At 37.9% G+C, this 25,006-nt stretch overlaps 1 protein-coding gene across 1 annotated transcript; it reads right to left on the bottom strand.

Moving 5' to 3' along the window:
- Window positions 1–1,378: 1,378 nt before the first annotated feature.
- On the bottom strand, window positions 1,379–4,071 carry LOC140238040 (uncharacterized). The gene is made up of 2 exons (XM_072317965.1): window positions 3,204–4,071; window positions 1,379–1,509 (listed from the first exon to the last, which is right to left on the bottom strand). The coding sequence occupies exons 1-2, from the start codon at window positions 4,069–4,071 to the stop codon at window positions 1,379–1,381; spliced, it is 999 nt and encodes a 332-aa protein (XP_072174066.1).
- Window positions 4,072–25,006: the final 20,935 nt, after the last annotated feature.

Here is a 25,006-nt window from a genome sequence, read left to right as displayed (position 1 = left end):
ATTGCTGTTAGGAACAGAGACGCCGGTGAACTAAATATCACCTTAAAAAGAAGAAGAAAAAAAAAAAGAGCGGTCAAATGATGGTAAGCACTGAATGCGGCAGATACCATGCAGATAGTAGCATTTGTTTTGTTTTGTTTCTCTCTTTTCGGTGAGCTCCCCACCCTTTGGATGGAAGTGCTAACAATGTGACTATTCTAAAATTCAAATTGTCCGGAGGGACGTTAGACAACTATTAACATAATCCTCAGAGGAGGAGATGTAGCACAGGTACAAGAATAGTAGGACAAAAAAAAAATGTCGGTTTTATAATCAATATTTAAAGTTGTGATTCAAATTGCGCCGCATCTTAAGTATCGGGGTAAAAGGAATAGTACGTGGCATGGCGAGTACGTCAAAAACAATTATTATAATTGAAAAATTACTTGTGCTATATGATACCCTGTTGGGCGTTAGAAAATAATTGATTGTTATTTATATACGAATAAAAAATATATATATAATGCCTGGGGTAGATTAGGTGAAGGGTGGACAAAATTTAAACAATAAAATTATTTATTTATCTATTTATTTTTTACAATGCATGGACTGAAATCCTAAAAAAATCACACCAAGGTGTACTTATAATTCAACATCTCTGAATATAAGAAAAATGGCAAAACCGTGGGTAAACCATAATATATCATAAATACTGGGTATATCGTTGATTGAGGGGTGAATAAGGAGGGAAATTATGATTATTACCGTTAAAAATAGATATGTTTTTTTTTTGATAAAACGTTTGTCTTAACGTGTGTAAATAATAACTCATGATAATTTCAATATTGGAAAAAAACTCAGTACAAGGCATTCAAAGGAGAAAAGGGTTGCTTAGCTTGGTGTCATAACATTTGATAAAAATGAAATAAGAATGTGGCCATCCTTTGTGATACTATTACACTGTGTTGCTCACAAGTAGTGGTGTGCAGAAACGCGTAGTCGATAGACGTTTACAGTGTTTCTCTTTGTATACCTATCAAATGGACAGCAACGTTAATCAGAGTTATTCAATAAACTTATCATTACTAACTTCACACATAGTTTTATATAGAGGAAAAAAAAACCCCAATGAACTCATCTGCTTATTGCATGTGATGCGTATCATAGGAATACACATATATGCAAAATGAACGACAATAGACGAAAACGTATAAGACAAATGAAAAGTACTGATTCAACTTGATTGAATTACAATGACATTTTGTTGATATAAATTGATTTTTTTTTTTTTTATGTGGAAAGAGTATTACATTTAGGCCTACGAAAACAACAGAAGAAAATTGTGACTTTACCTCTTCATATTACAATCATAGGTATTCGGATACCAATGGAGCAACGGTCAATCCGACCAGGTAGACCAGGCGGAAGATGACTCGTTTGGATGTTTGGTCATGAGAACTACTTTGGCACCACGAACTGCTATTTTTGTTTTCAGATTCTTGGTCTTGCGGAGATTGTATGCGATGGAAGGCCTTGGAGTGGTTCAGGAGTTACCTGCAAAACCGAAAACAATATGTATCTCTGAACGAGAATAACTCAAGTTTCAAATTTATTAAATGTGGCGTCCCTCAGGGTAGTATATTAGGTCCTTTACTTTTTATTGTTTACATCAATGATTTTTGCAGGTCATCTGATACACTCTCATTTATACTTTTTGCTGATGACTCAAATGTTTTCTTTTCCCATCAAGACCCAGTTACTTTAATTGACACCGTCAACTCTGAATTGAAAAAAGTGACTCAATGGATAAGAGCTAATAAATTATCACTTAATCTCCAGAAAACTAAGTATATGCTTTTTAGTAAATCCATAGAAACATTAAGCACAGATCTTATTTTTGATGGTACTCAATTAGAACGTGTATCCCACATAAAATTCCTTGGTATTACAGTGGATGATAAGCTTTCGTGGAGGCCTCATATTATCAACATAAGTAAAATAATTTCACGAAATATTGGTATTATCAACAGACTTAAGTTTCACATTCCATCGTCGTCTTTGTTAACGTTGTATTTTTCTTTAATATTACCTTATCTTAATTACGGAATTTTAGCATGGGGTAGCGCCCATCAAACTTTATTAGATAAATTATTATTATTACAAAAGAAAGTGCTTCGTATTATTTGTGGGGTTTCGCCACGTTCTCATTCAGATTCATTGTTCATTGAATATAAGATTTTAAAAATTAAAGATTTGTTTCTTTTTCAACTGGGCCAGTTCATGTTCAATTATAACACAAATGCTCTTCCCAATATTTTTAATTCAATGTTTCCACGAAATCAATCTTTTCATGATTATCCTACTAGGAGCTCTAATGAGTTTCACTTACCCCTTTTGAGAACCTTATTAGCTCAGAACACATTTATATACATCGGCCCTAAATTTTGGAATTCATTAGGTCCTGAAATAAAAAATTCTTCATCGTTATACATTTTTAAGCGTAATTTGAAATCTTTTTTGTTAAATTCTAGCTAAGATATTTATTTTCATTACCTATACAGGTTACAGCAAACATGAGGGTCATCATCGGTTATTTAATTCATTATTACGCAGTGAAAAACGGCATTACTTGGCAATGAAATACGGCATGTTATTTGCATAATTTCTACACAGCTGCGTGCAGTCACCAGCTGTTCGAAGCACCTCATCAATTCTCTCTTCCGTTTCTCTTGTTCAGCGTGTAGGCATTCTCTATCTTTCCTCTCCCTCCCTCTCCCTCCCCCTTCTCTCTCATTTCTCTCTCTCTCTCTCTCTCTCTCTCTCTTTCTCCCTTTCCCTTTCTTCCACTAATTCTGTTTTTGTCCCATTCCGTTCGATTGTATCTCCTTAGTTTAGTTATGCCATGTTGTTGTGCATATGTGTAATGTATTTGTAATTGTATGTGTATTTTTGGAAGAAATTCTTGAGTGGTCCACAATCTACAAGCACTGCTTTTTAGTGGACCTCTCAGTTCTCTTTTTTTTTCTCCTCAAAATATAACTTTGTATTTTCCCGTATGTATACATGATTCATCTCTATTAGTTTGTTGGATATCGTTAATCCTTCGCACTTTGTACTGTATACATGCTTATGATGGATTTTCTGATTTACCTCGTGTTATGTTTTGTTGGAAAGAAAATGAGAATGAAATAAATGAATTGAATTGAATTGAATTGAATTGGATGCTAAACGGCCGCGTTCGCGTTTCATCCGCGGGGGGAGGTCGGTGCGGACCGTGATGCGGACCCGTGCTGGGGACTTCTCGGTGGCGTTCCTTGGGCGTCGCGGTTGCTCGAAAGCACGAAGCAAGTTGTCACGATCACTCATCCTCGCAAAGCGGACTATGATGGGGTCCGGAGGTTCAGGGGCGTTGGTAGCGCCAATGGGGGTACTCTTGGTGGGGAGACGATGGATGTTAACCACCGGGATCTTCATCGCTTCCTCCGTTGAAATTTCCAGAAGGTGGGCGAACGCCTTCGCTGCTTCTTGATAAACATTCTCGTTTGGGTGGGATGCAATGCCGTAGAAAAGCAAATTTTGTTTGCGGTGGTGAAGCTCTTGTTGAATGAGCTTGTCTTCAAATTCGGCCTTCATTTGATCTAGTTGCCGCTGAAGTTCGGGGATTTTCTCGGCCTCAACGGATTGGATCCTCGCAGACGTGTCGGCGACCGAACCTTCAAGATCCTGCATAGTGGATTTCACTGTGGCAATATCGGTTTTTACGGCATTCAGATCAGAAATAACGTGGTCCAGTTTGTTATTTATTTCCGTCTTGAAATCCGCAAACATGTTTCGTAGTTCAGAAATGATGGCGTGACCAGTATCTGATGGAACGTTGGGGGCCTGCTCAGAATCGCCTCGGCGGCTGGTGGGGTGTGGTTGGTGGGGCATGCCGGGTCTACTCGCTGAAGGCCTGCCAATTGACGAGGAAGCACTCACCGGTCTAGGTTGAGGGGGTGTGCTGACAGAAGTTCCGCGGGGATTTTTGTCCTTTTGCACGGTAGATTTACGGAAATTATAGGCAGAGCTTCCTTTAATTGATCCAGAGTTCATATTTCTGTAGCTGCAATAAAGATTTAGGTAGCATTAAGGTATGCAGTTCATAGTAGCTGGGTGTTGAAGGAGCTAGCTGCGCCCCACGTCCGTCTCGTTAGCCGGCCATGCGTATAATCTTTCGGAAATCAACTTCGGTTGATTTCCGAAAGAAAAAAAAACCTTTGCTTCGGACTAGTGACAGATGAGAAAGAAAAAAAACGAGACATGAAACTCGTCACTTTAAAGACGAGTTAGGTGATACGCTTTGGGTCATCAGATATCGGTCACCAGTGATTGACAACGAAACAATTAAATATAGCGACTTTAAGTTATATTTCTGCAATAATATTTTAGCAAAGTCGATTTTTTTGGACCTTCATTATTCAGATCATATTGTTAGTAACAATGCAAACCACATGGAAAGTCCTGTACGTGTGTCTGCGTGTGCAAGTAGGCCCAAGTAGATTAACAGGTTTTCTTAGTACAGTGTATCTCTACGATGACGAACAAATATAAACACGAACAAATTGAAACACGTCAATACAGTGTTCTAAAGATCGTCTTGACTTTAATAGTGGTCTTTTAAAAATATGAACTCTAGCCCTTATTTCCATAACCAAAACTGCTATATCGAATCTTGTCATTAATATGATCAGTTTGGAGAGCTCTTAAAGCTACAAGCCTGTAAAATTTTCCAGCAATTAAGCAATGAATCATCCAATCCAAAACAAAGGAAAATACAGCGAGTGCGTGTCTTTACAGAATGGGATTTATACCCGGACGAAATATGGTGCTATATTGTACTAGTAACTACTTGCTGACTTATTTTAAGGGCTCTGCTGGTTGAGTATCCATGTTTAGCTAAATGAATTGTAATTTGGCGATAAACAAAAATTCCCACGAGCAACAGAAACACTCTAACCTCCGATATAAAATAAGGGAAATTGCGTGTTTGTGTTCGTGGGGATGTGTATACTTGAGGAAATAGTGAAACAAATGACATAGGAGTGAAGCTGAACTGCCTAAGAAAAAAAGGAAAAATAAAGAAAGCCCTTGCAGCTACAAGCCTGTGAAATTTTCCGGCAGAAAAAGCAATGAAACGTCCAAAAACAAAACAGAGGCAAATAGAGAGAGTGTGTGTTTGTTTACATGACAATATGATTTGTACCTAGACGAAAGCGGCATTACCTCAACTAAAATAAAGAAAGAGACATAGCTTCTAACCACGTAACTAGATGGTAAGTCTTTTCGAACCAAGAGTGTGGAACGTAAGATGAATCATGACGATCACCCGTGACCGACACATCTTCAAAGGGAACAGTTAGAAGTGGAAGGAGTGTCAAGCATATTGTCTCAACAAAGCAATGAGACAATGACATTTAGGCATTCCATAATTTCGCTCTAAAATCAATGGTATTAATCATGTAGGCCTACCATTGCTTGCATAGTCCATAAACTTTGCTTTACAAACTTTCAGTGAAACGTGTCATAACATAACTATGTAACTCCATTAGCAGTGACTACTAGATAAACAAAGATATATCAAAATGAACGCTTAGCACATATAACTCAGGGGATTATAACCTGATACTCTGCTCTTCACTGCTCAGATGGCAACAACACTCATCACCTACGGCTGCGTATAGAGAAACAGCCATTACTTAAATAACAGTTTTGCCTTTTATTTGGCAGATCGACACACAACCCCTTTAAACACACTGTAATTGGCACGGAGGGACATGAAAGAACTCTTCATTAATACTAAACAGCATATGCATTCCACTCATGTGGCGCAAGATACCTCTAAAGCAACATAAAGCCTGTCTACAACTCCGTTATTGGGTCAAACAATACAGTACGAAATATCACAGAGATGAGCGAGACGGTATACACCTGGCTTAGAGTAAATCAATTCAGTTCTTTTTCCCACTCAAGTTGAAGTATTTATATAAATGCATAAATCCCCACCTTCAGTATAACAAAACAAACGTAGCGAAAAGGGAAGAGAAGACGAGAGCTGGCAAAAATATACTGCACAACTGCAATTTATAACCTTTTGTGTGACAAGTGAAGCAAAATGTATTAGATGTTATAGCAGTTGTTTTTTTAGCATAAACAGACAAATAGAGGACATGAGACACATTCGTGAAGTCCTATTCTTTATACAGTCCCACATAATTCAGATGAAATTGTTTCTGTCATGCAACCATGTGAACATTTCATGCGTGTGTCGGCGTGGGCAAGTAAGTCGATCAGACAGGATATGTAAATGAATATTTACCAATAGGTCTTTATACTGTTAAAAAACAGAAATCAAACATGGCGATAAGGTCTTTTAAGGGTCACCTTCACATTTACATGTGTATTTTCAAGTCGAAATTTCCAGTCGAAACGCTTTGGTCTCCAACACAAAACAAAGGGATATTGTGTGTGTGTGTGCGTATAGGTGCGGTTACATGCGAACGTGATTTCTGCATAGGTGAAGGTGTAGTACTCCATTGAAGAAAAAAATAAAAAAAAAAGTAAGTATTTTGTTTCGTGCTCTTGTGGGGTTCGAACCCGCAACCTCACGTCTCTGAAACGTCGCCTTTAACCACTCGGCCATACGTCTCGACGAGAAAACATGAGGAACGTAAAGTTATGTATGTCAAAGATGATTCAGTAATCGTCTGGTCGACATTCCATTCTCATTTTCAGTTTTAAACTGCAAAATTATCAACCTGATGAGATTTGCAAAAATAAAATGCGTGATTTCTGCAGCTTATTGTCTCAGCTACAACATACTATAGATTCAGAGGAAATAAAGCAAAATCAGCTGAGATAAAGGTGCTTAAACGTTGTCAAGGCAATGCATGGTTTAAAAAAAAATCACCTCCCATTGACATAACACGTAAACTTGTCCGATTTTGCGTCTTTACCTTTAATCGCAATTTGAAGTGTGATGGTAAGTCTTCTCGAACTAAGAGTGTGGAACGTAAGCTTCTACGTGAAAGATGAATCATGACGATCACCCGTGACCGACAAATCTTCAAAGGGATCAGCTATTAGAAGTGGAAGCCCTCGTGCCAAGCATATTGTCTCACCAATTCCAAAGCAGTGATACTCTTACATTTAGGTATAACATAATTTCCCTCTGAAATCAATGGTATTATTTATGTACAATTGCTTGCCTTGTCCATAAACTTTGCTTTACAAACTTTCAGTGAAACGTGTCATAACATAATTCTGTAACTCCATTAGCAGTGATTGACTACATAAATAAAGATATATGACATTGAACGCTTAGCGCGTATAACTAAGGGGGATTTTAGCCTGACGCTCTGTTCTTCACTGCTCAGATACCAACAACACTCACCACATACGGCTACGTATAGAGAAACAGCCATGGCGAAAATAAGGTTTTCCTTTTCTTTGGCAGATAGACGCACAACCCCTTTAAACACACTATAATTGACATGGAGGGACATGAAAAAGTTCATTACTACTACTGAGCAGTGATGCCTTGTACTCATGTGGCACAAGATACCTCTATAGCAACATAAAACCTGTCTACAATTCCGTTATTGGGTCAAACAATAACAACCTGGAATTTCAAAGAGATGAGCGAGACGCCGTTATACACCTGGCCTAGAGTTAATTCATTCAGTTGCCATTCCTGCTCCAGTTGAGTTATGTAAATTATTTTCCGACCTGTCTTGTGCAGTGTAACAGGAACAAACGTAGAGAAAAGGAAAGAGAAACGAAAGGTGGCAAGCGGGGCACTGTATACCAAGGGCAATTTACAACATTACGTATGATAAATAAAGCAAATACAACCTCCAGCCTCCGACAAAAAAAAAAAATGGAACTTGAGTGACTGTGTCTCGTGGGGTAGTTATATACTTGATAAGATAATACGGTAAATGACATCGGAATAAAGCAGAACTGCCAAAAGAAAAACAAAGAAAGAGAGAGAAAAAAAATAATAGCGTCCTGCGGGTCTCGAACATCTCGTCCTAAGGTAGTGCATAATGACAATGCAGCGGGCTAAGCGACTATAAAGCCACACGGCTGTCCCGAAGATTGGATGTGAAATTCATAACTTAATATCATTTACAACATGAAAAAGTTCATTACTACTACTAAACAGTGATGCCTTCCACTCATGTGGCATAAGATACCTCTATAGAAACATAAAACCTGTCTACAATTCCGTAATTGGGTCAAACAATAACAACCTGGAATTTCAAAGATATGAGCGAGGCGCCATACACCTGGACTAGAATTAATCAATTCAGCTCCCATTCCTGCCAGTTATCTAAACGTACATGTTCCTACCTATCCTGTTACAATATAACAATAACCAATGAAGAGAAAAGGAAAGAGCAAACGAAAGGTGGCAAGCGGGACACTGTAACAAGGGGCAATTTACAACATTAAGTGTGACAAAATTAATGAAGCAAACCCAATCTCCAAACTCCAATACAAAACAATTAAGGGAAATAGAGCAGCCGTGTTCACGGCTTACGTATACTTGATAAAATAATACGATAAATGACATCGAGTAAAGCTGAACAGCCGAAAAAAAAAAAAGAAAAAAAAAGGGAAAAGTCCTGCGGGAGTCGAACTTCTCGCCTTCCCGTATGGCGTTATGAACACCAAGCGCTAAGCGATTACGCCAAATGGCTGTCCTGAAGATCGTTTGCGAAACTTAAATTTTTAATTATACAATCGTGACTGTTGACGGAGATGGCGCTATTCAACTTCCCACAAGTGGCCGCGTGGATTCGACCAATATACAGTTGCAAACAACGATCGCCAATCGTTCCGTACAGATTGCATTCTCATTTTCAGTTTTTAACTACAAAATCGTCGACCTCATGAGGAGATTTTAAAATATAAAATGCATGATGACTGCAGCTTATTGTCTGAGCTACAACATACATAAGTTTCAGAGGAAATGGAGCAAAATCAGCTGAGATAAAGGTGCTTAAACGTTGTCAAGTCAATGCATGGTCTAAAAAAAAATCACCTCCCATAGACAATACACGTAAATTTGTCCGATTTTGAGTCTTTACCTTTAATCACAATTTAAGGTATGATGATGTCATCAAATTTCAAAACCATGACATGGACTTGAAAGGCAAATGTTCAAAGTAAAACATATCTGAATTTGGGATAATATTGAGCTTAAACAAGAGAGATACGAGCAAATGAATGTCAGAAACAGTACCTCAAAAAAATTAATTCCACTTTTTTGATTTCAGATGATGATATGATGACGTCATAATGTATTTCGGGAAATATTGATGCTTGAAATGTTATTTCCAATTCATATGCTTTTGTAATATGCAATAAAAACATAGGGTCACCCTGCGTTTTAAAGAGCTATGGCGAAATAAACAAAGACATGTTTTTCGCTATATTTCCACATAGACGCGCACACGAAATTTCAACTTTGACGCCAGCGCATTCCTTTGTTATAAGTCAAAATTGATCGGAAATCATTGGATATTGTTACTTAATGTATCAGGAATCCAAATCTGTCAAAACAATTGCATTTTCATGTTGCTTACGCGCACTGCGCGCGAAAATGCGCGGACGGACGCCTACGCGCGGAACGCTTAAAATTGTCTGAAACTTCGAGATTTCCCATTGGAAAGTTGTTTTGAGCCTTTTAAAAGTTTGATGCGCGCGTACGCGCGCGTAATGATGTCCTAGGTAATTAGCATTAACATGTAAGATAGAGCGTGACCTAAACTTAATGTCCACAGAAAATGATACAGAAATGACCTTTAGTTATGATCGATCATGTAACATGGTCCGAAAATCACAAAATGGCGCCTAGATGACGTCATAGATATGTTACTGTCATGAAAACCTTATTGTGGCTAGATTTTGTCATGAGACATGTTCCCTGAAAATGTCATGTTATTCCGTAATGTCATTCTTGAGATATTGATGACACAAAATTGTCCAGAAAGAAAGAAGAATAAAAAGAAACGAGACATGAAAACTCGTCACATTGAGGACGAGTTAGGTGATACGCTTGTGGTCATCAGATGCCGGTCATCTGTGATCGACAAAGAAAAGAATGTGATATAGGCACCTTGAAGTTATATTGAGCGTGCATGCGAAACCGTTTCTGTAACCACTCGGCCACGGGTCATCCATGGAAATGGTAAGACAAAAAAAAAAAACAATGTAAAGATATAACAGGGGGAAAGTCAATGCCCACTCAACTAACGTGGCCGTGTGAACATCTATTGCATTGCTAGACGGAGAAGCGGCCTTGTAACGACGGAGGTCGCTATGCCATTTCTGGCAACTTGGGAAAAATACGTCCCGCAGACATAAAACCTATAATCGGCTGGTTTTTAGACCTTGCCTTTAATCACAATTTTCAGTGTAATGACGTCATCAAATTACAAAACAATGCCATGGTCTTGAAAGACAATTGTTCAAAGTACAACACCTCAGTCGTCGTCATTACATACTATGATCGGTTTGACGAAGTCAACCTGCAAAATTTTGCTGCAGTCGAAGCAATGTGGTCTCCAACACACAAAAAAAAAGAGGGATAAGGCGTGTGTGTGTGTCTGTGTGTGTGTATAGGTGCGTTTATATACGAACGTGATTTCTACATGGACGAATATGTAATACAAAATTGAAGAAAAAAACAGTAAAAAAGCTAAGTATTTTGTTTCGTGATCTTGTGGGGTTCGAACCCGCAACCGCACGTCGCTGAGACGTCGCCTTTAACTACTCGGCCATACGTCTCGACGAGAAAATTAGGGGAACGTTACGGACTTGAAAGACAGTTGTTCAATATATAACACATTCATCCTACGTTGTCAGTTTGCTATTGACATGACGATCTATCACATGAATATGAGGCAGGTATTAGTACCTGTATGAAATTATTATAGGGATGGTTATCAAATTCCCCTAAAATTTTCTTATAATTGCCCTATTTTTACACACAGTTATGCTATCCCTTTAAACTCGTCACAGTTTAATCAGAATCATTAACATCACACATTAGTACCATATTCAGTTCCATAGCTGATCACGTTTGCTAATTAATCAAGATTAATTGTCTAGAATGTGTCATATGGCCAACATGTATACACACGTATATGCACACACACACAATGCTAAGTAAATGTATGTATCAAACATCTGTAACACAACTTTGAACTAACTGTAGGAATTATCGCTGCACTTATCATCCATACTTTTTATCACTATCTGAAACTCCACAAAAACCACTAATTGACAAATAATCATCAATACAGAAGACTGACTTAAAGGAACAATGCAAATACCTTTTTTACAATGTATAGCTTGTTACATGTATAAATCAGCACAAAGTAACCACGACTACATTGTGTTACTGAATTGATATGAACAAATTTCATTTTGTTACAATATACTACATCAATTTGAAAAGCTCAACCTGCAAAATTTTGCAGAAGTCGAAGTAATGCAGTCTCCAACGCAAAACAAAGGTATACTGTGTGAGTGTGTGCGTATAGGTGTGTTTACATGCAAACATGGTTCTACATGGACGATGGTGTAGTACTCCATTGGAGAAAAAAAAGTAAAAAAAAAGAAATAATTATTTTCTTTCGTGCTCTTGTGAGGATCGAACCCGTACGTGTGCTACCTCACGTTTCTGAGACGACGCCTCTAACCACTCGGCCATACGTCTCGACGAGAATATTAGAGGAACGTAAACTTATGTACGTGAAAGGTGAATCAGAAATCGTTTCGTCCGCATTCCATTCTCATTTTCAGTTTTAAATTGCAAAATTGTCAACCTCATGAGGAGATTTCAAAGAATAAAATGCATGATTACTGTAGCTTATTGTCTCAGCTACAACATACTAAAGTTTCAGAGGAAATGAGGCAAAATCAGCTGACATAATGGTGCTTAAACGTTGTTAAGTCAATGCATGGTTTCTAAAAAAATCACCTCCCATAGACAATACACGTAAACTTGTCCGATTTTGCGTCTTTACCTTTAATCACAATTTAAGGTATTATGACGTCATCAAATATCAAAAACATGACATGGACTTAAAAGGCAAATGTTCAAAGTACAACATATCTGAATTTGGGATAATATTGAGCTTAAACAACAGAGATACGAGCAAATGAATGTCAGAAACAGTACCTTAAAAAAATTAATTCCACTTTTTTTATTTCAGATGACGATATGATGACGTCATAATGTAATTATGGAAATATTGATACTTGAAACGTTAGGTCCAATTTATGTGCTTTTGTAATATGCAATAAAAACATAGGGTAACCAGACGTTTTGAAGAGCTATGGCGAAATAAACAAAGACATGTTTTTTCACTATATTTGCACATAGACGCGCAGGCGAAATTTGAACTTTGACGCAAGTGCATTGCTTTGTTATTTGTCAGAATCGATCAGAAATCAATGGATATTGTTACTCAAAGTATCAGGAATCCAAATCAGTCAAAAAAAGTGCATTTTCATGTTACTGACGCGCTGTGCGCGCGAAAACGCGCGGACGGACGCGCACGCGCAAAATTGTTTGAAACGCTTAAAATTGTCTGAAACTTCGAGATTTCCCATTGGAAAGTTGTTTTGAGCCTTTTAAAAGTTTGACGCGCGCTTACGCGTCCTAGATGACGTCCTAGGTAATTAGCATCAGAGAAAGAAAGATAGAGCGTGACCTGAACTTTATGTTCACAAAAAATGATACAGAAATGACCTTTAGTTATGAAGTTATGATCGATCATGTAACATGGTCCGAAAATCACAAAATGGCGCCTAGATGACGTCATAGATATGTTACTGTCATGAAAACCTTATTGTGGCTAGATATTGTCATGAGACATGTTCCCTGAAAATGCCATGTTATTCCGTAATGTCATTCTTGAGATATTGATGACACAAAATTGTCCAGAAAGAAAGAAGAATAAAAAGAAATAAAGAGAGATTTTGACAATCACAATAGGTGATACGCTGATAGCGTATCACCTAATAAAGAGAGATTTTGACAATCACAATAAGTGATACGCTGATAGCGTATCACCTAAAAAAAAAGAGAAATTTTGACAATCACAATAGGTGATACGCTGATAGCGTATCACCTAATAAAGAGAGATTTTGACAATCACAATAGGTGATACGCTGATAGCGTATCACCTAAAAAGAACAATAAAAAAACACGAGATATGAAACTCGTCACACTAAGGACGAGTTAGGTGATACGCTTGGGGTCATCAGATGTCGGTCATCCGTGATCGACAAAGAAAAGAATGTGATATAGGCACCTTGAAATTATTCAGCGTGCATGCAAATCCGTTTCTCTAACCACTCGGCCACGGGACATCCACGGAAATGGTTAGGCAAAAAAAAATGTATAGATATTACAGGGGGAAAAAGTCAATGCCCACTCAACAAACGGGGCCGCGTGAACATGTATTGCATTGCTAGACGGAAATGCGGCCTTGTAACGACTGATGTCGCTATGCCATTTCTGGCGACTTGGGAAAAATACGTGCCGTAGACATAAAACCTATAATCGGCTGGTTTTGATACCTTGCCTTTAATCACAATTTTCAGTGTGATGACGTCATCAAAGTACGAAACAATAAGCCAGTTCGGGGTTCCACTTTGAGCATGAGCAGAAAAAGGTCATCTGTACCAGCAGAGCATGGTGGTTTTTAAATTCACTGAGATAAGCATCTGTAATGTAATGATTATTCAACTGATCCCTATAAGTGGTGCTTGCCAGCACATCCACATGACAGCAAAAGCGGTGTCTGACAATATCAATAGAAAGAGATTGTTAATACATTCAATGCAAAATAATGAAATGGATGCTTTCCAAAATGTCAATGGAAGGATCATTCTGGTCACCTGGTATATGCAAGTTCATCCTTTGTTTGAACATGACTGATGAATTCCATAAATTGTTACGTTGGGCAAGCTCATGCCTTCTGTCGCTTGAAACTAGTGGAGTGCCTAATCAACTGAGAAAGAATAAAGGTCATTTGTACCCATGTGCCCATGAGCTAACCCCGAACTGGCTTATTGACATGGTCTTGAAAGACAATTTTTCAAAGTACAACACCTCCGTCGTCGTCATTACATACTATGATCGGTTTGACAAAGTCAGCCTGCAAAAGTTTGCAGCAGTCGAAGCAATGTGGTCTCCAACACAAAAAAGAGGGATATTGTGTGTGTGTGTGTGTGTGTGTGTGTGTGTGTGTGTGTGTGTAGGTGCGTTTATATACGAACTTGACTTCTACATGGACGAATATGTAATACACCATTGAAGAAAAAAAAGTAAAATAGCAAAGTATTTTGTTTCGTGATCTTGTGGGGTTCGAACCCGCACGTATGCAACCTCACTTCTCTGAGACGTCGCCTTTAAAGGAGACCTCCGGATGATTTTCAAATTTTTACATTTGAACATGTATAAATTAGTTATACTGGGTACAGAGTTTCAGGATTTATAATGATTGGGATGAAAAATAAGAATATTTTCGAAATTTCTAACAAATGGCAATGAACAAGGATGATGACATGGCAGCCTCACCATAAGAATGCATGAGATGTGGCTCAAGGAAGCAGAACAAAAGAAGAAGGCATGCATAGATTACACACAGGTGAGCTTGCAAGCATGCCGTATTGTAATGGAATGACACTGCTACATTTCTGAGATATGTGAGGCTCCTATGTCATCATCTTTGTTCAGTGTAATTTGTTTAAGGTTTTTGAAAGTACTGTTTCTCTGCTCAAGAACCACAATAAATTCTACAAATCTATACATGAAGCTGTTGATTTATGTACTACATGATGTGAAATTATGAAAATCGTCCGGAATGCCCCTTTAATCACTCGGCCATACGTCTCGACGAGAAAATATGACGAACGTAAACTTATGTGTGTGAAAGATGAATAAGGAATCGTTTCGTCCACATTCCATTCTCATTTTCAGTTTTAAACTGCAAAATTGTCAACCTGATGAGGAGATTTCAAAGAATAAAATGCATGATTACTGCAGCTTATTGTCTCAGCTACAACATACTTTAGTTTCAGAGGAAACGAAGCAAAATCAGCTGAGATAAAGGTGCTTAAACGTTGTCAAGTCAATGCATGGTTTAAAAGAAAAATCACCTCCCATAGACATAACACGTAAACTTGTCCGATTTTGCGTCTTTACCTCTAATCACAATTTTCAGTGTGATGACGTCATCAAAGTACAAAACAATGACATGGTCTTGAAAGACAATTGTTCAAAGTACAACACCTCCGTAGTCGTCATTACTTATACTATAATCGGTTTGATAAAGTCAGCCTGCAAAATTTTGCAGCAATCGAAGCAATGTGGTCTCCAACACAAGAAAGAGGGATATTGTGTGTGTGTGTGTATAGGTGGGTTTCTATACGAACGTGATTTCTACATGGACAAATATGTAATACACCACTGAAGAAAAAAAAAAGTAAAATGGCTAAGTATTTTGTTTCGTGATCTTGTGGGGTTCGAACCCGCATGTGTCATGGTATACCCTACTGTAAAGTCATGTAATGTCGTTGTGTTTCTACTGTCTTGTTCTCTCCTGTCTTTGTAAAAAAAAAAAAAAAAAAAAAAAAAAGTTTAATGTATTCACAAGAATCCTTTTGAGTGGTTCACAATTTACAAGCATGCTTTTCAGTGAACCTCTCAGTTCTTTCTTTTTTTTTTAATCCTCCAAACATAACTTTGTATTTTGCCGGTATGCATGTATAATTTCGTATTTGTTAACCATTATCTACCATGTAAAGTCGAATACATGCCTATGTTATATCTTCTGATACATTTCGTGTTATGTTTGACGAAAAAGAAAGAAGGAATGAAATAAATGAAATGAAAATGAAAATGAATGAATGAATGAATGTGTGCAACCTCACGTCTCTGAGACGTCGCCTTTAACCACTCGGCCATACGTCTCGACGAGAAAATATGAGGAACGTAAACTTATGTATGTGAAAGATGAATCAGGAATCGTTTCGTCCACCTTCCATTCTCATTTTCAGTTTTAAGCTGCAAAATTGTCAACCTGATGAGAAGATTTGAAAAAAAAATAAAATGTATGATTACTGCAGCTTATTGTCTCAGCTACAACATACTTAAGTTTCAGAGGAAATGAAGCAAAATCAAGTGAGGTAAAAGTGCTTGAGCGTTATCGTCTATGCATGGTTAAAAAAAAAAATCCCCCCCATAGACATAACACATAATCTTCGCTGATTTTGATATCTTGCCTTTAATCACAACTTCTAGTATGATGACGTCATCAAATTAGAAAACATCGACATGGACTTGATAGACAATTGTTCAAAGTATAACATATTCAACGTATGTCGTCAGTTTGGTATTGACTGGACGATCAAACACAGGAACATGAGGCAGCGATTAGTAATCTTCGCTGATTTTGATATCTTGCCTTTAATCACAACTTCTAGTATGATGACGTCATCAAATTAGAAAACATCGACATGAACTTGATAGACAATTGAAGGGGTCGATGCAATATAGTGCTAACCCACACAATGTTCATTTTGAGATAATCGCTGTTGAATGTTTGGAAAGTCCATACATTGTATATTGATAAAACATGAATGCATGCATTTTTTACCATCTTATTGGTTGAATTCAAATATGATATTTTCACGGAGGTTAGAGTGAAGGATAAGGATTATGAAAATGCTTAATCGTGTCATTAATTCCCAATCAATGACATCCCTACTATAGGCATATCATAATTTCTCATCTAAAATCAATGGTCTATAGGATTCATGCACCATTACTTGTATAGTGCATAAACTTTGCTTTTTAAGCTTTGAGTGAAACGTGTCATAGCATAATTCTGTAATTCCATCAGCAGTGATTGACATAATGAAGAAGAAATATATATCACATTGAACGCTTAGAACCTAACGGGGGGGGGGGGGGGTATTATAGCATGATACTCGGTTTTTTACTGCCCAGCTAGATGCCAACAACATCCATCACTCACGGCTACGCATAGAGAAACAGCCATGGCGAAAATAAAACTTTGCTTTCTCATAGGCACAATGACACAGAACCCCGTCAAACACACTTTTCTTGGCAGGGATGGACATGAAAAAGTTCATTACTAATACTAAACAGCGTATGCATTCCATTCATGTGGAGCTAGATACCTCTATAGCAACATAAAGCCTGTCTTCAACTCCGTTGATAGAACAATGACAACCTGAAATTTCAAAGAGATGAGCGAGACGCTATATACACCTGGCCTAGAGTTAATTTATTCAGTTCTCATTCCTACTTCAAGTTGGGTTATGTTATTGTAATCATTCCCATCTGCAGTATAACAAAACCAAAGTGAGGGAAAAGGGGAGAGAAAAACGAGAGGTGGCAAAAGGAAAACTGCATGCACAACTGCAATCCATAGCATTGCGTGTGACAAGTGAAACAAATGTTTTAGTTGTTATAGCAGTGTTTTATGAGCATAAACAGACAAATAGACAGACAATGTCAAATTTAAAAACCATCAATTTAATGTCAGAGAAGATGGTAAACAAGATGCATTGAAACCGTAACTAAATCGAACATATTCAGATATAACAAACAAGATAAAGAAAAATAATGTCCACGTCAGGATTAAAAAAAAAAAAAACGCCGCACGAACATGCATTATATTCTTGATGCAAAGTTCCAAGGATTGTCTCATTAATTTAAAAGCAATGATTCCCTTACCACCACCAGCACCACACCACAATGACGTCTCTAAAATCAATGGTAGCACATATCATTGTATCTTGCATTGAATTAGCTCCCTTTTCCTAAACTACCAGTGAAAAGTGCCATATTATATGGTGTAATTCGATCAGTAGTGATTGACTTTAAAGAAGAAAGATAATGCAACAAATTGAATGCTTACCACATTGCTTATAGGGCTATTCCAGTTTGGTACTGATCTGTTCTATTCTCCCAGATGCCAACAACACATATCACCTATGGCTAAACTAGTGAAACAGCCATGACGAAAATAAACGACAGAGAACCCTGTCAAAATCACTACACTAATTGGAAAGGTATTGCCCGAAATTCCTCATATAATATGAAGCAATATCAAGTCACTTCCTTCCCTGCCTGTCTTTAACTCCGTTTTTGTCAAACAATAACAACCTGGAATTCTAAACAGATAAGCGAGACGCCATACACCTGGACTAGAGTTAATTAATTCAGTTCCCATTCCTGTTAGTTATGTAAACGTACACGTTCCTAAATATCCTGCTACAGTATAACAAGAACAAAATCTAAATGAAGAGAAAAGGAAAGAGAAAAAGAATGGTAGCAAGCGTGGCACTGTTTCAAGGGGCAATTTGCAACATTACGCGTGACAAAATTAATGAAGCAAACCCAACCTCCAAACTCCAATACAAAACAAGGGAAATAGAGTAGCTGTGTTCATGACATCAGAGTGAAGCTGAACTGCTGAAAAAAAGAAAAGAAAAAAGAAATAAAAGGAAAAAGTCCTGCGGGACTCGATTAACTTCTCTCCTTCCGGTCGGGCATTATAAACACGCAGCGTGCTAAGCGATTCTGCCACACGGAAGATCCGAAGATCCAGTGCGAAACTTAAATCTATCTATGTATGCTATACACAACACAAATTTACATTGATATTCAGTTTTTTGGCGATATACGTCAAGTGACTGATAGCGCTGTTCAACTTCCCACGAGTGGCCGCGTGGATTCGATCAATATACAGTTACAAAGATAAATCGGGAATCGTTTCGACCAGATTCCATTCTCATTTTCAGTGATCGACAACGAAAATAATGTTAAGTAGCGACTTGAAGTATAATATAATATTGAGAAATATTCGTGAAGTCCAATTCTTTATGCAGTCCTACATAATTCAGATGAAATTGTTTCTGTCATGCAACCAATTGAAAATTTCGTGTGGTGTCGGCGTGTCCAAGTAAGTTGATTGGAAAGGATATGTGAATGAATATTTACCAATAGGTCTTTATATTGTAAAAAAAAAAAAATCAAACATGGCCATGCGGTCTTTTAAGAGCCATCTTCACTTTAACATTTGTAATTTCAAGTCCAAGTTGCCAGTCAAATCAATGTGGTCTCCAACACAAAACAAAGGGATATTGTGTGTGTGTGTGTGTGTGTGTGTGTGTGTGTGTGTGTACGTTTACATGAAAACGTGATTTCTACATGGACGAAGGTGAATACTCCATAAAAGAAAAAAAGCAAAAGATGTAAGTATTTTGTTTCGTGTTCTTATGGGGTTCGAACCCGTACGTGTGCAACCTCAGGTATCTTGTGACGTCGCCTTTATCCTCTCGGCCATACGTCTCGACGAGAAAATATGAGGAATGTAAACTTATGTATGTGAAAGATGAATCAGGAATCGTTTCGTCCACATTCCATTCGCATTTTCAGTTTTTAGCTGCAAAATTATCAACCTGATGAGGAGATTTGAAAAAATAAAATGCATGATTACTGCAGCTTATTGTCTGAGCTACCACATACTTAAGTTTCAGAGGAAATGGAGCAAAATCAGCTGAAATAAAGGTGGTGAAACGTTGTCAAGTCAATGCATGGTTTAAAAAAAAAAATCACCTCCCTTAGACATAACACGTCAACTTGTCTGATTTTGAGTCTTTATCTTTAATCACAATTTGAAGTATGATGGTAAGTCTTCTCGAACTAAGAGTGTGGAACGGAAGCTTCTACGTGAAAGATGAATCATGACGATCACCCGTGACCGACACATCTTTAAAGGGATCAGTTATTAGAGGTGGAAGACCTCGTGCCAAGATATTGTTTCAGCAATTCCAAAGCAATGATACCCTTACATTTAGGTATACCATAATTTCCCTCTGAAATCATTGGTATTATTCATGTACAATTGCTTGCCTTGTCCATAAACTTTGCTTTATAAACTTTCAGTGAAAGGTGTTATAACATAATTCTGTAACGCCATTAGCAGTGATTGACTACATAAATAAAGATATATCAAATTGAACGCTTAGCGCGTATAAAAGGGGGATTTTAGCCTGATGTTGTGTTATTCACTGCTCAGATACCAACAACACTCATCACCTACGGTTACGTATAGAGAAATAGCCATGGCGAAAATAAGGTTTTCCTTTTCTTTGGCAGATAGACACACAACCCCTTTGAACACACTATAATTGACATGGAGGGACATGAAAAAGTTCATTACTACTACTAAACAGTGATGCCTTCTACTCATGTGGCACAAGATACCTCTATAGCAGCATAAAACCTGTCTACAATTCCGTTATTGGGTCAAACAATAGCAACCTGGAATTTCAAAGAGACGATCGAGACGCCATACACCTGTCCTAGAGTTAATTTATTCAGTTGCCATTCCTGCTCCAGTTGAGTTATGTAAATTATTTTCCGACCTGTCTTGTGCAGTGTAACAGGAACAAACGTAGAGAAAAGGAAAGAGAAAACGAAAGGTGGCAAGCGGGGCACTGTATATCAAGGGCAATTTACAACATTACGTATGATAAATAAAGCAAATCCAACCTCCAGCCTCCGACAAAAAAAAAAGGGGGAAATTTGAGTGACTGTGTGTCGTGGGGTAATGACATCGGAATGAGGCTGAACTGCCAAAAGAAAAACAAAGAAAGAGAGAGAGAGAAAAAAAAATAATAGCGTCCTGCGGGTCCCGAACATCTCGTCCTAAGGTAGTGCATAATGACCATGCAGCGCGCTAAGCGACTATAAAGCCACACGGCTGTCCCGAAGATTGGATGTGAAATTCATATCTTTATATCATTTACAACATGAAAAAGTTCATTACTACTACTAAACAGTGATGCCTTCCATTCATGTGGCACAAGATACCTCTATAGCAACATAAAACCTGTCTACAACTCCGTTATTGGGTCAAACAATAACAACCTGGAATTTCAAAGAGATGAGCGAGACGCCATACACCTGGACTAGAGTTAATCAATTCAGCTCCCATTCCTGCCAGTTATCTAAACGTACATGTTCCTACCTATCCTGTTACAATATTACAAGAACCAATGAAGAGAAAAGGAAAGAGCAAACGAAAGGTGGCAAGCGGGACACTGTAACAAGGGGCAATTTACAACATTAAGTGTGACAAAATTAATGAAGCAAACCCAATCTCCAAACTCCAATACAAAACGAGGGAAATAGAGCAGCCGTGTTCACGGGTTACGTATACTTGGTAAAATAATACGATAAATGACATCGGAGTAAAGCTGAATTGCCGGAAAAAAAAAAAAAAAAAGAAAGAGAAAACTTCCGCGGGAGTCGAACTTCTCGCCTTCCGGTATGGCGTTATGAACACCCAGCGCGCTAAGCGATTACGCCATATGGCTGTCCTGGAGATTCTATGCGAAACTTAAATGTATGATAATACTGTCGTGACAGTGCTGACTGAGATGGCGCTATTCAACTTCCCACAAGTGGCCGCGTGGATTCGACCAATATACAGTTGCAAAGAACAATCGGAATCATTCCGTACAGATTGCATTCTCATTTTCAGTTTTTAACTACAAAATTGTCGACCTGATGAGGAGATTTGAAAATATAAAATGCATGATGACTGCAGCTTATTGTCTCAGCTACAACATATTTATGTTTCAGAGGAAATGGAGCAAAATCAGATGAGGTATAGGTGCTTAAACGTTGTCAAGTCAATGCATGGTTTGAAAAAAAATCACCTCCCATAGACATAACACGTAAACTTGTCTGATTTTGAGTCTTTACCTTTAATCACAATTTCTAGTATGATGACGTCATCATATATCAAAACCATCACATGGACTTGAGAGGCAAATGTTCAAAGTACAACATATCTGAATTTGGGATAATATTGAGCTTAAACAACAGAGATACGAGCAAATGAATGTCAGAAACAGTACCTCAAAAAAATCAATTCCACTTTTTTTATATAAAATGACGATTTGATGACGTCATCGCGTTTCTCTGGCAATATTGATACTTGGAATGTTATTTACAATTCATATGCTTTTGTAATATGCAATAGAAATATAGGGTCAACGGACGATTTAAAGAGCTATGACGAAATAAACAAAGACATGTTTTTTCACTATATTTGCAGAAAGACGCGCGTGCGGAATTTCAACTTTGACGCCTGTGCATTCCTTTGTTATGGGTCGAAATCGATCGGAAATCAATGGATACTGTTACTCAAAGTATCAGGAATCCAAATCAGTCAAAAAAATTGCATTTCCATGTTTCTTAAGCGCTCTGCGCGCGAAATTGCGCGGACGGACGCGCACGCGAGAAAATGTTTGAAACGCTTAAAATTGTCTGAAACTTCGAGATTTCCCATTGGGAAGTCGTTTTGAGCCTTTTAAAATTTTGACGCGCGCTTACGCGCGCCTAATGATGACCTGGGTAACTAGCGTTAGAAAGTAAGATAGAGCGTGACCTGAACTTTATGTCCAGCGAAAATGATACAGAAATGACATCTAGTTATGAAGTTATGATTGATCATGTGACAAGGTCCGAAAATCACAAAATGGCGCCTAGATGACGTCATAGATATGTTACTGTCATGAAAACCTTATTGTGGCTAGATATTGTTATGAGACATGTTGACTGAAAATGTCATGTCATTCCGTGATGTCATTGTTGAGATATTGACGACACAAAATGTGGCAGAAAGAAAGAAGAATAAAAAACGAGATATGAAACTCGTCACACTAAGGACGAGTTAGGTGATACGCTTGGGGTCATCAGATGTCGGTCATCCGTGATCGACAAAGAAAAGAATGTGATATAGGCACCTTGAAATTATTCAGCGTGCATGCAAATCCGTTTCTCTAACCACTCGGCCACGGGACATCCACGGAAATGGTTAGGCAAAAAAAAATGTATAGATATTACAGGGGGAAAAAGTCAATGCCCACTCAACAAACGGGGCCGCGTGAACATGTATTGCATTGCTAGACGGAAATGCGGCCTTGTAACGACTGATGTCGCTATGCCATTTCTGGCGACTTGGGAAAAATACGTGCCGTAGACATAAAACCTATAATCGGCTGGTTTTGATACCTTGCCTTTAATCACAATTTTCAGTGTGATGACGTCATCAAAGTACGAAACAATAAGCCAGTTCGGGGTTCCACTTTGAGCATGAGCAGAAAAAGGTCATCTGTACCAGCAGAGCATGGTGGTTTTTAAATTCACTGAGATAAGCATCTGTAATGTAATGATTATTCAACTGATCCCTATAAGTGGTGCTTGCCAGCACATCCACATGACAGCAAAAGCGGTGTCTGACAATATCAATAGAAAGAGATTGTTAATACATTCAATGCAAAATAATGAAATGGATGCTTTCCAAAATGTCAATGGAAGGATCATTCTGGTCACCTGGTCTATGCAAGTTCATCCTTTGTTTGAACATGACTGATGAATTCCATAAATTGTTACGTTGGGCAAGCTCATGCCTTCTGTCGCTTGAAACTAGTGGAGTGCCTAATCAACTGAGAAAGAAGAAAGGTCATTTGTACCCATGTGCCCATGAGCTAACCCCGAACTGGCTTATTGACATGGTCTTGAAAGACAATTTTTCAAAGTACAACACCTCCGTCGTCGTCATTACATACTATGATCGGTTTGACAAAGTCAGCCTGCAAAAGTTTGCAGCAGTCGAAGCAATGTGGTCTCCAACACAAAAAAAGAGGGATATTGTGTGTGTGTGTGTGTGTGTGTGTGTGTGTGTGTGTGTGTGTATAGGTGCGTTTATATACGAACTTGACTTCTACATGGACGAATATGTAATACACCATTGAAGAAAAAAAAGTAAAATAGCAAAGTATTTTGTTTCGTGATCTTGTGGGGTTCGAACCCGCACGTATGCAACCTCACTTCTCTGAGACGTCGCCTTTAATCACTCGGCCATACGTCTCGACGAGAAAATATGACGAACGTAAACTTATGTGTGTGAAAGATGAATCAGGAATCGTTTCGTCCACATTCCATTCTCATTTTCAGTTTTAAACTGCAAAATTGTCAACCTGATGAGGAGATTTGAAAAAATAAAATGCATGATTACTGCAGCTTATTGTCTCAGCTACAACATACTTTAGTTTCAGAGGAAACGAAGCAAAATCAGCTGAGATAAAGGTCTTCGCTGATTTTGATATCTTGCCTTTAATCACAACTTCTAGTATGATGACGTCATCAAATTAGAAAACATCGACATGGACTTGATAGACAATTGTTCAAAGTATAACATATTCAACGTATGTCGTCAGTTTGGTATTGACTGGACGATCAAACACAGGAACATGAGGCAGCGATTAGTAATCTTCGCTGATTTTGATATCTTGCCTTTAATCACAACTTCTAGTATGATGACGTCATCAAATTAGAAAACATCGACATGAACTTGATAGACAATTGAAGGGGTCGATGCAATATAGTGCTAACCCACACAATGTTCATTTTGAGATAATCGCTGTTGAATGTTTGGAAAGTCCATACATTGTATATTGATAAAACATGAATGCATGCATTTTTTACCATCTTATTGGTTGAATTCAAATATGATATTTTCACGGAGGTTAGAGTGAAGGATAAGGATTATGAAAATGCTTAATCGTGTCATTAATTCCCAATCAATGACATCCCTACTATAGGCATATCATAATTTCTCATCTAAAATCAATGGTCTATAGGATTCATGCACCATTACTTGTATAGTGCATAAACTTTGCTTTTTAAGCTTTGAGTGAAACGTGTCATAGCATAATTCTGTCATTCCATCAGCAGTGATTGACATAATGAAGAAGAAATATATATCACATTGAACGCTTAGAACCTAACGGGGGGGGGGGGGTATTATAGCATGATACTCGGTTTTTTACTGCCCAGCTAGATGCCAACAAC

This window comes from Diadema setosum, chromosome 14, assembly GCF_964275005.1.
Source record: "Diadema setosum chromosome 14, eeDiaSeto1, whole genome shotgun sequence".
Taxonomy (NCBI): domain Eukaryota; kingdom Metazoa; phylum Echinodermata; class Echinoidea; order Diadematoida; family Diadematidae; genus Diadema; species Diadema setosum.
The sequence above is the reverse complement of the archived record's forward strand: the minus strand, read 5'-3'. Positions and strand labels throughout refer to the sequence as shown.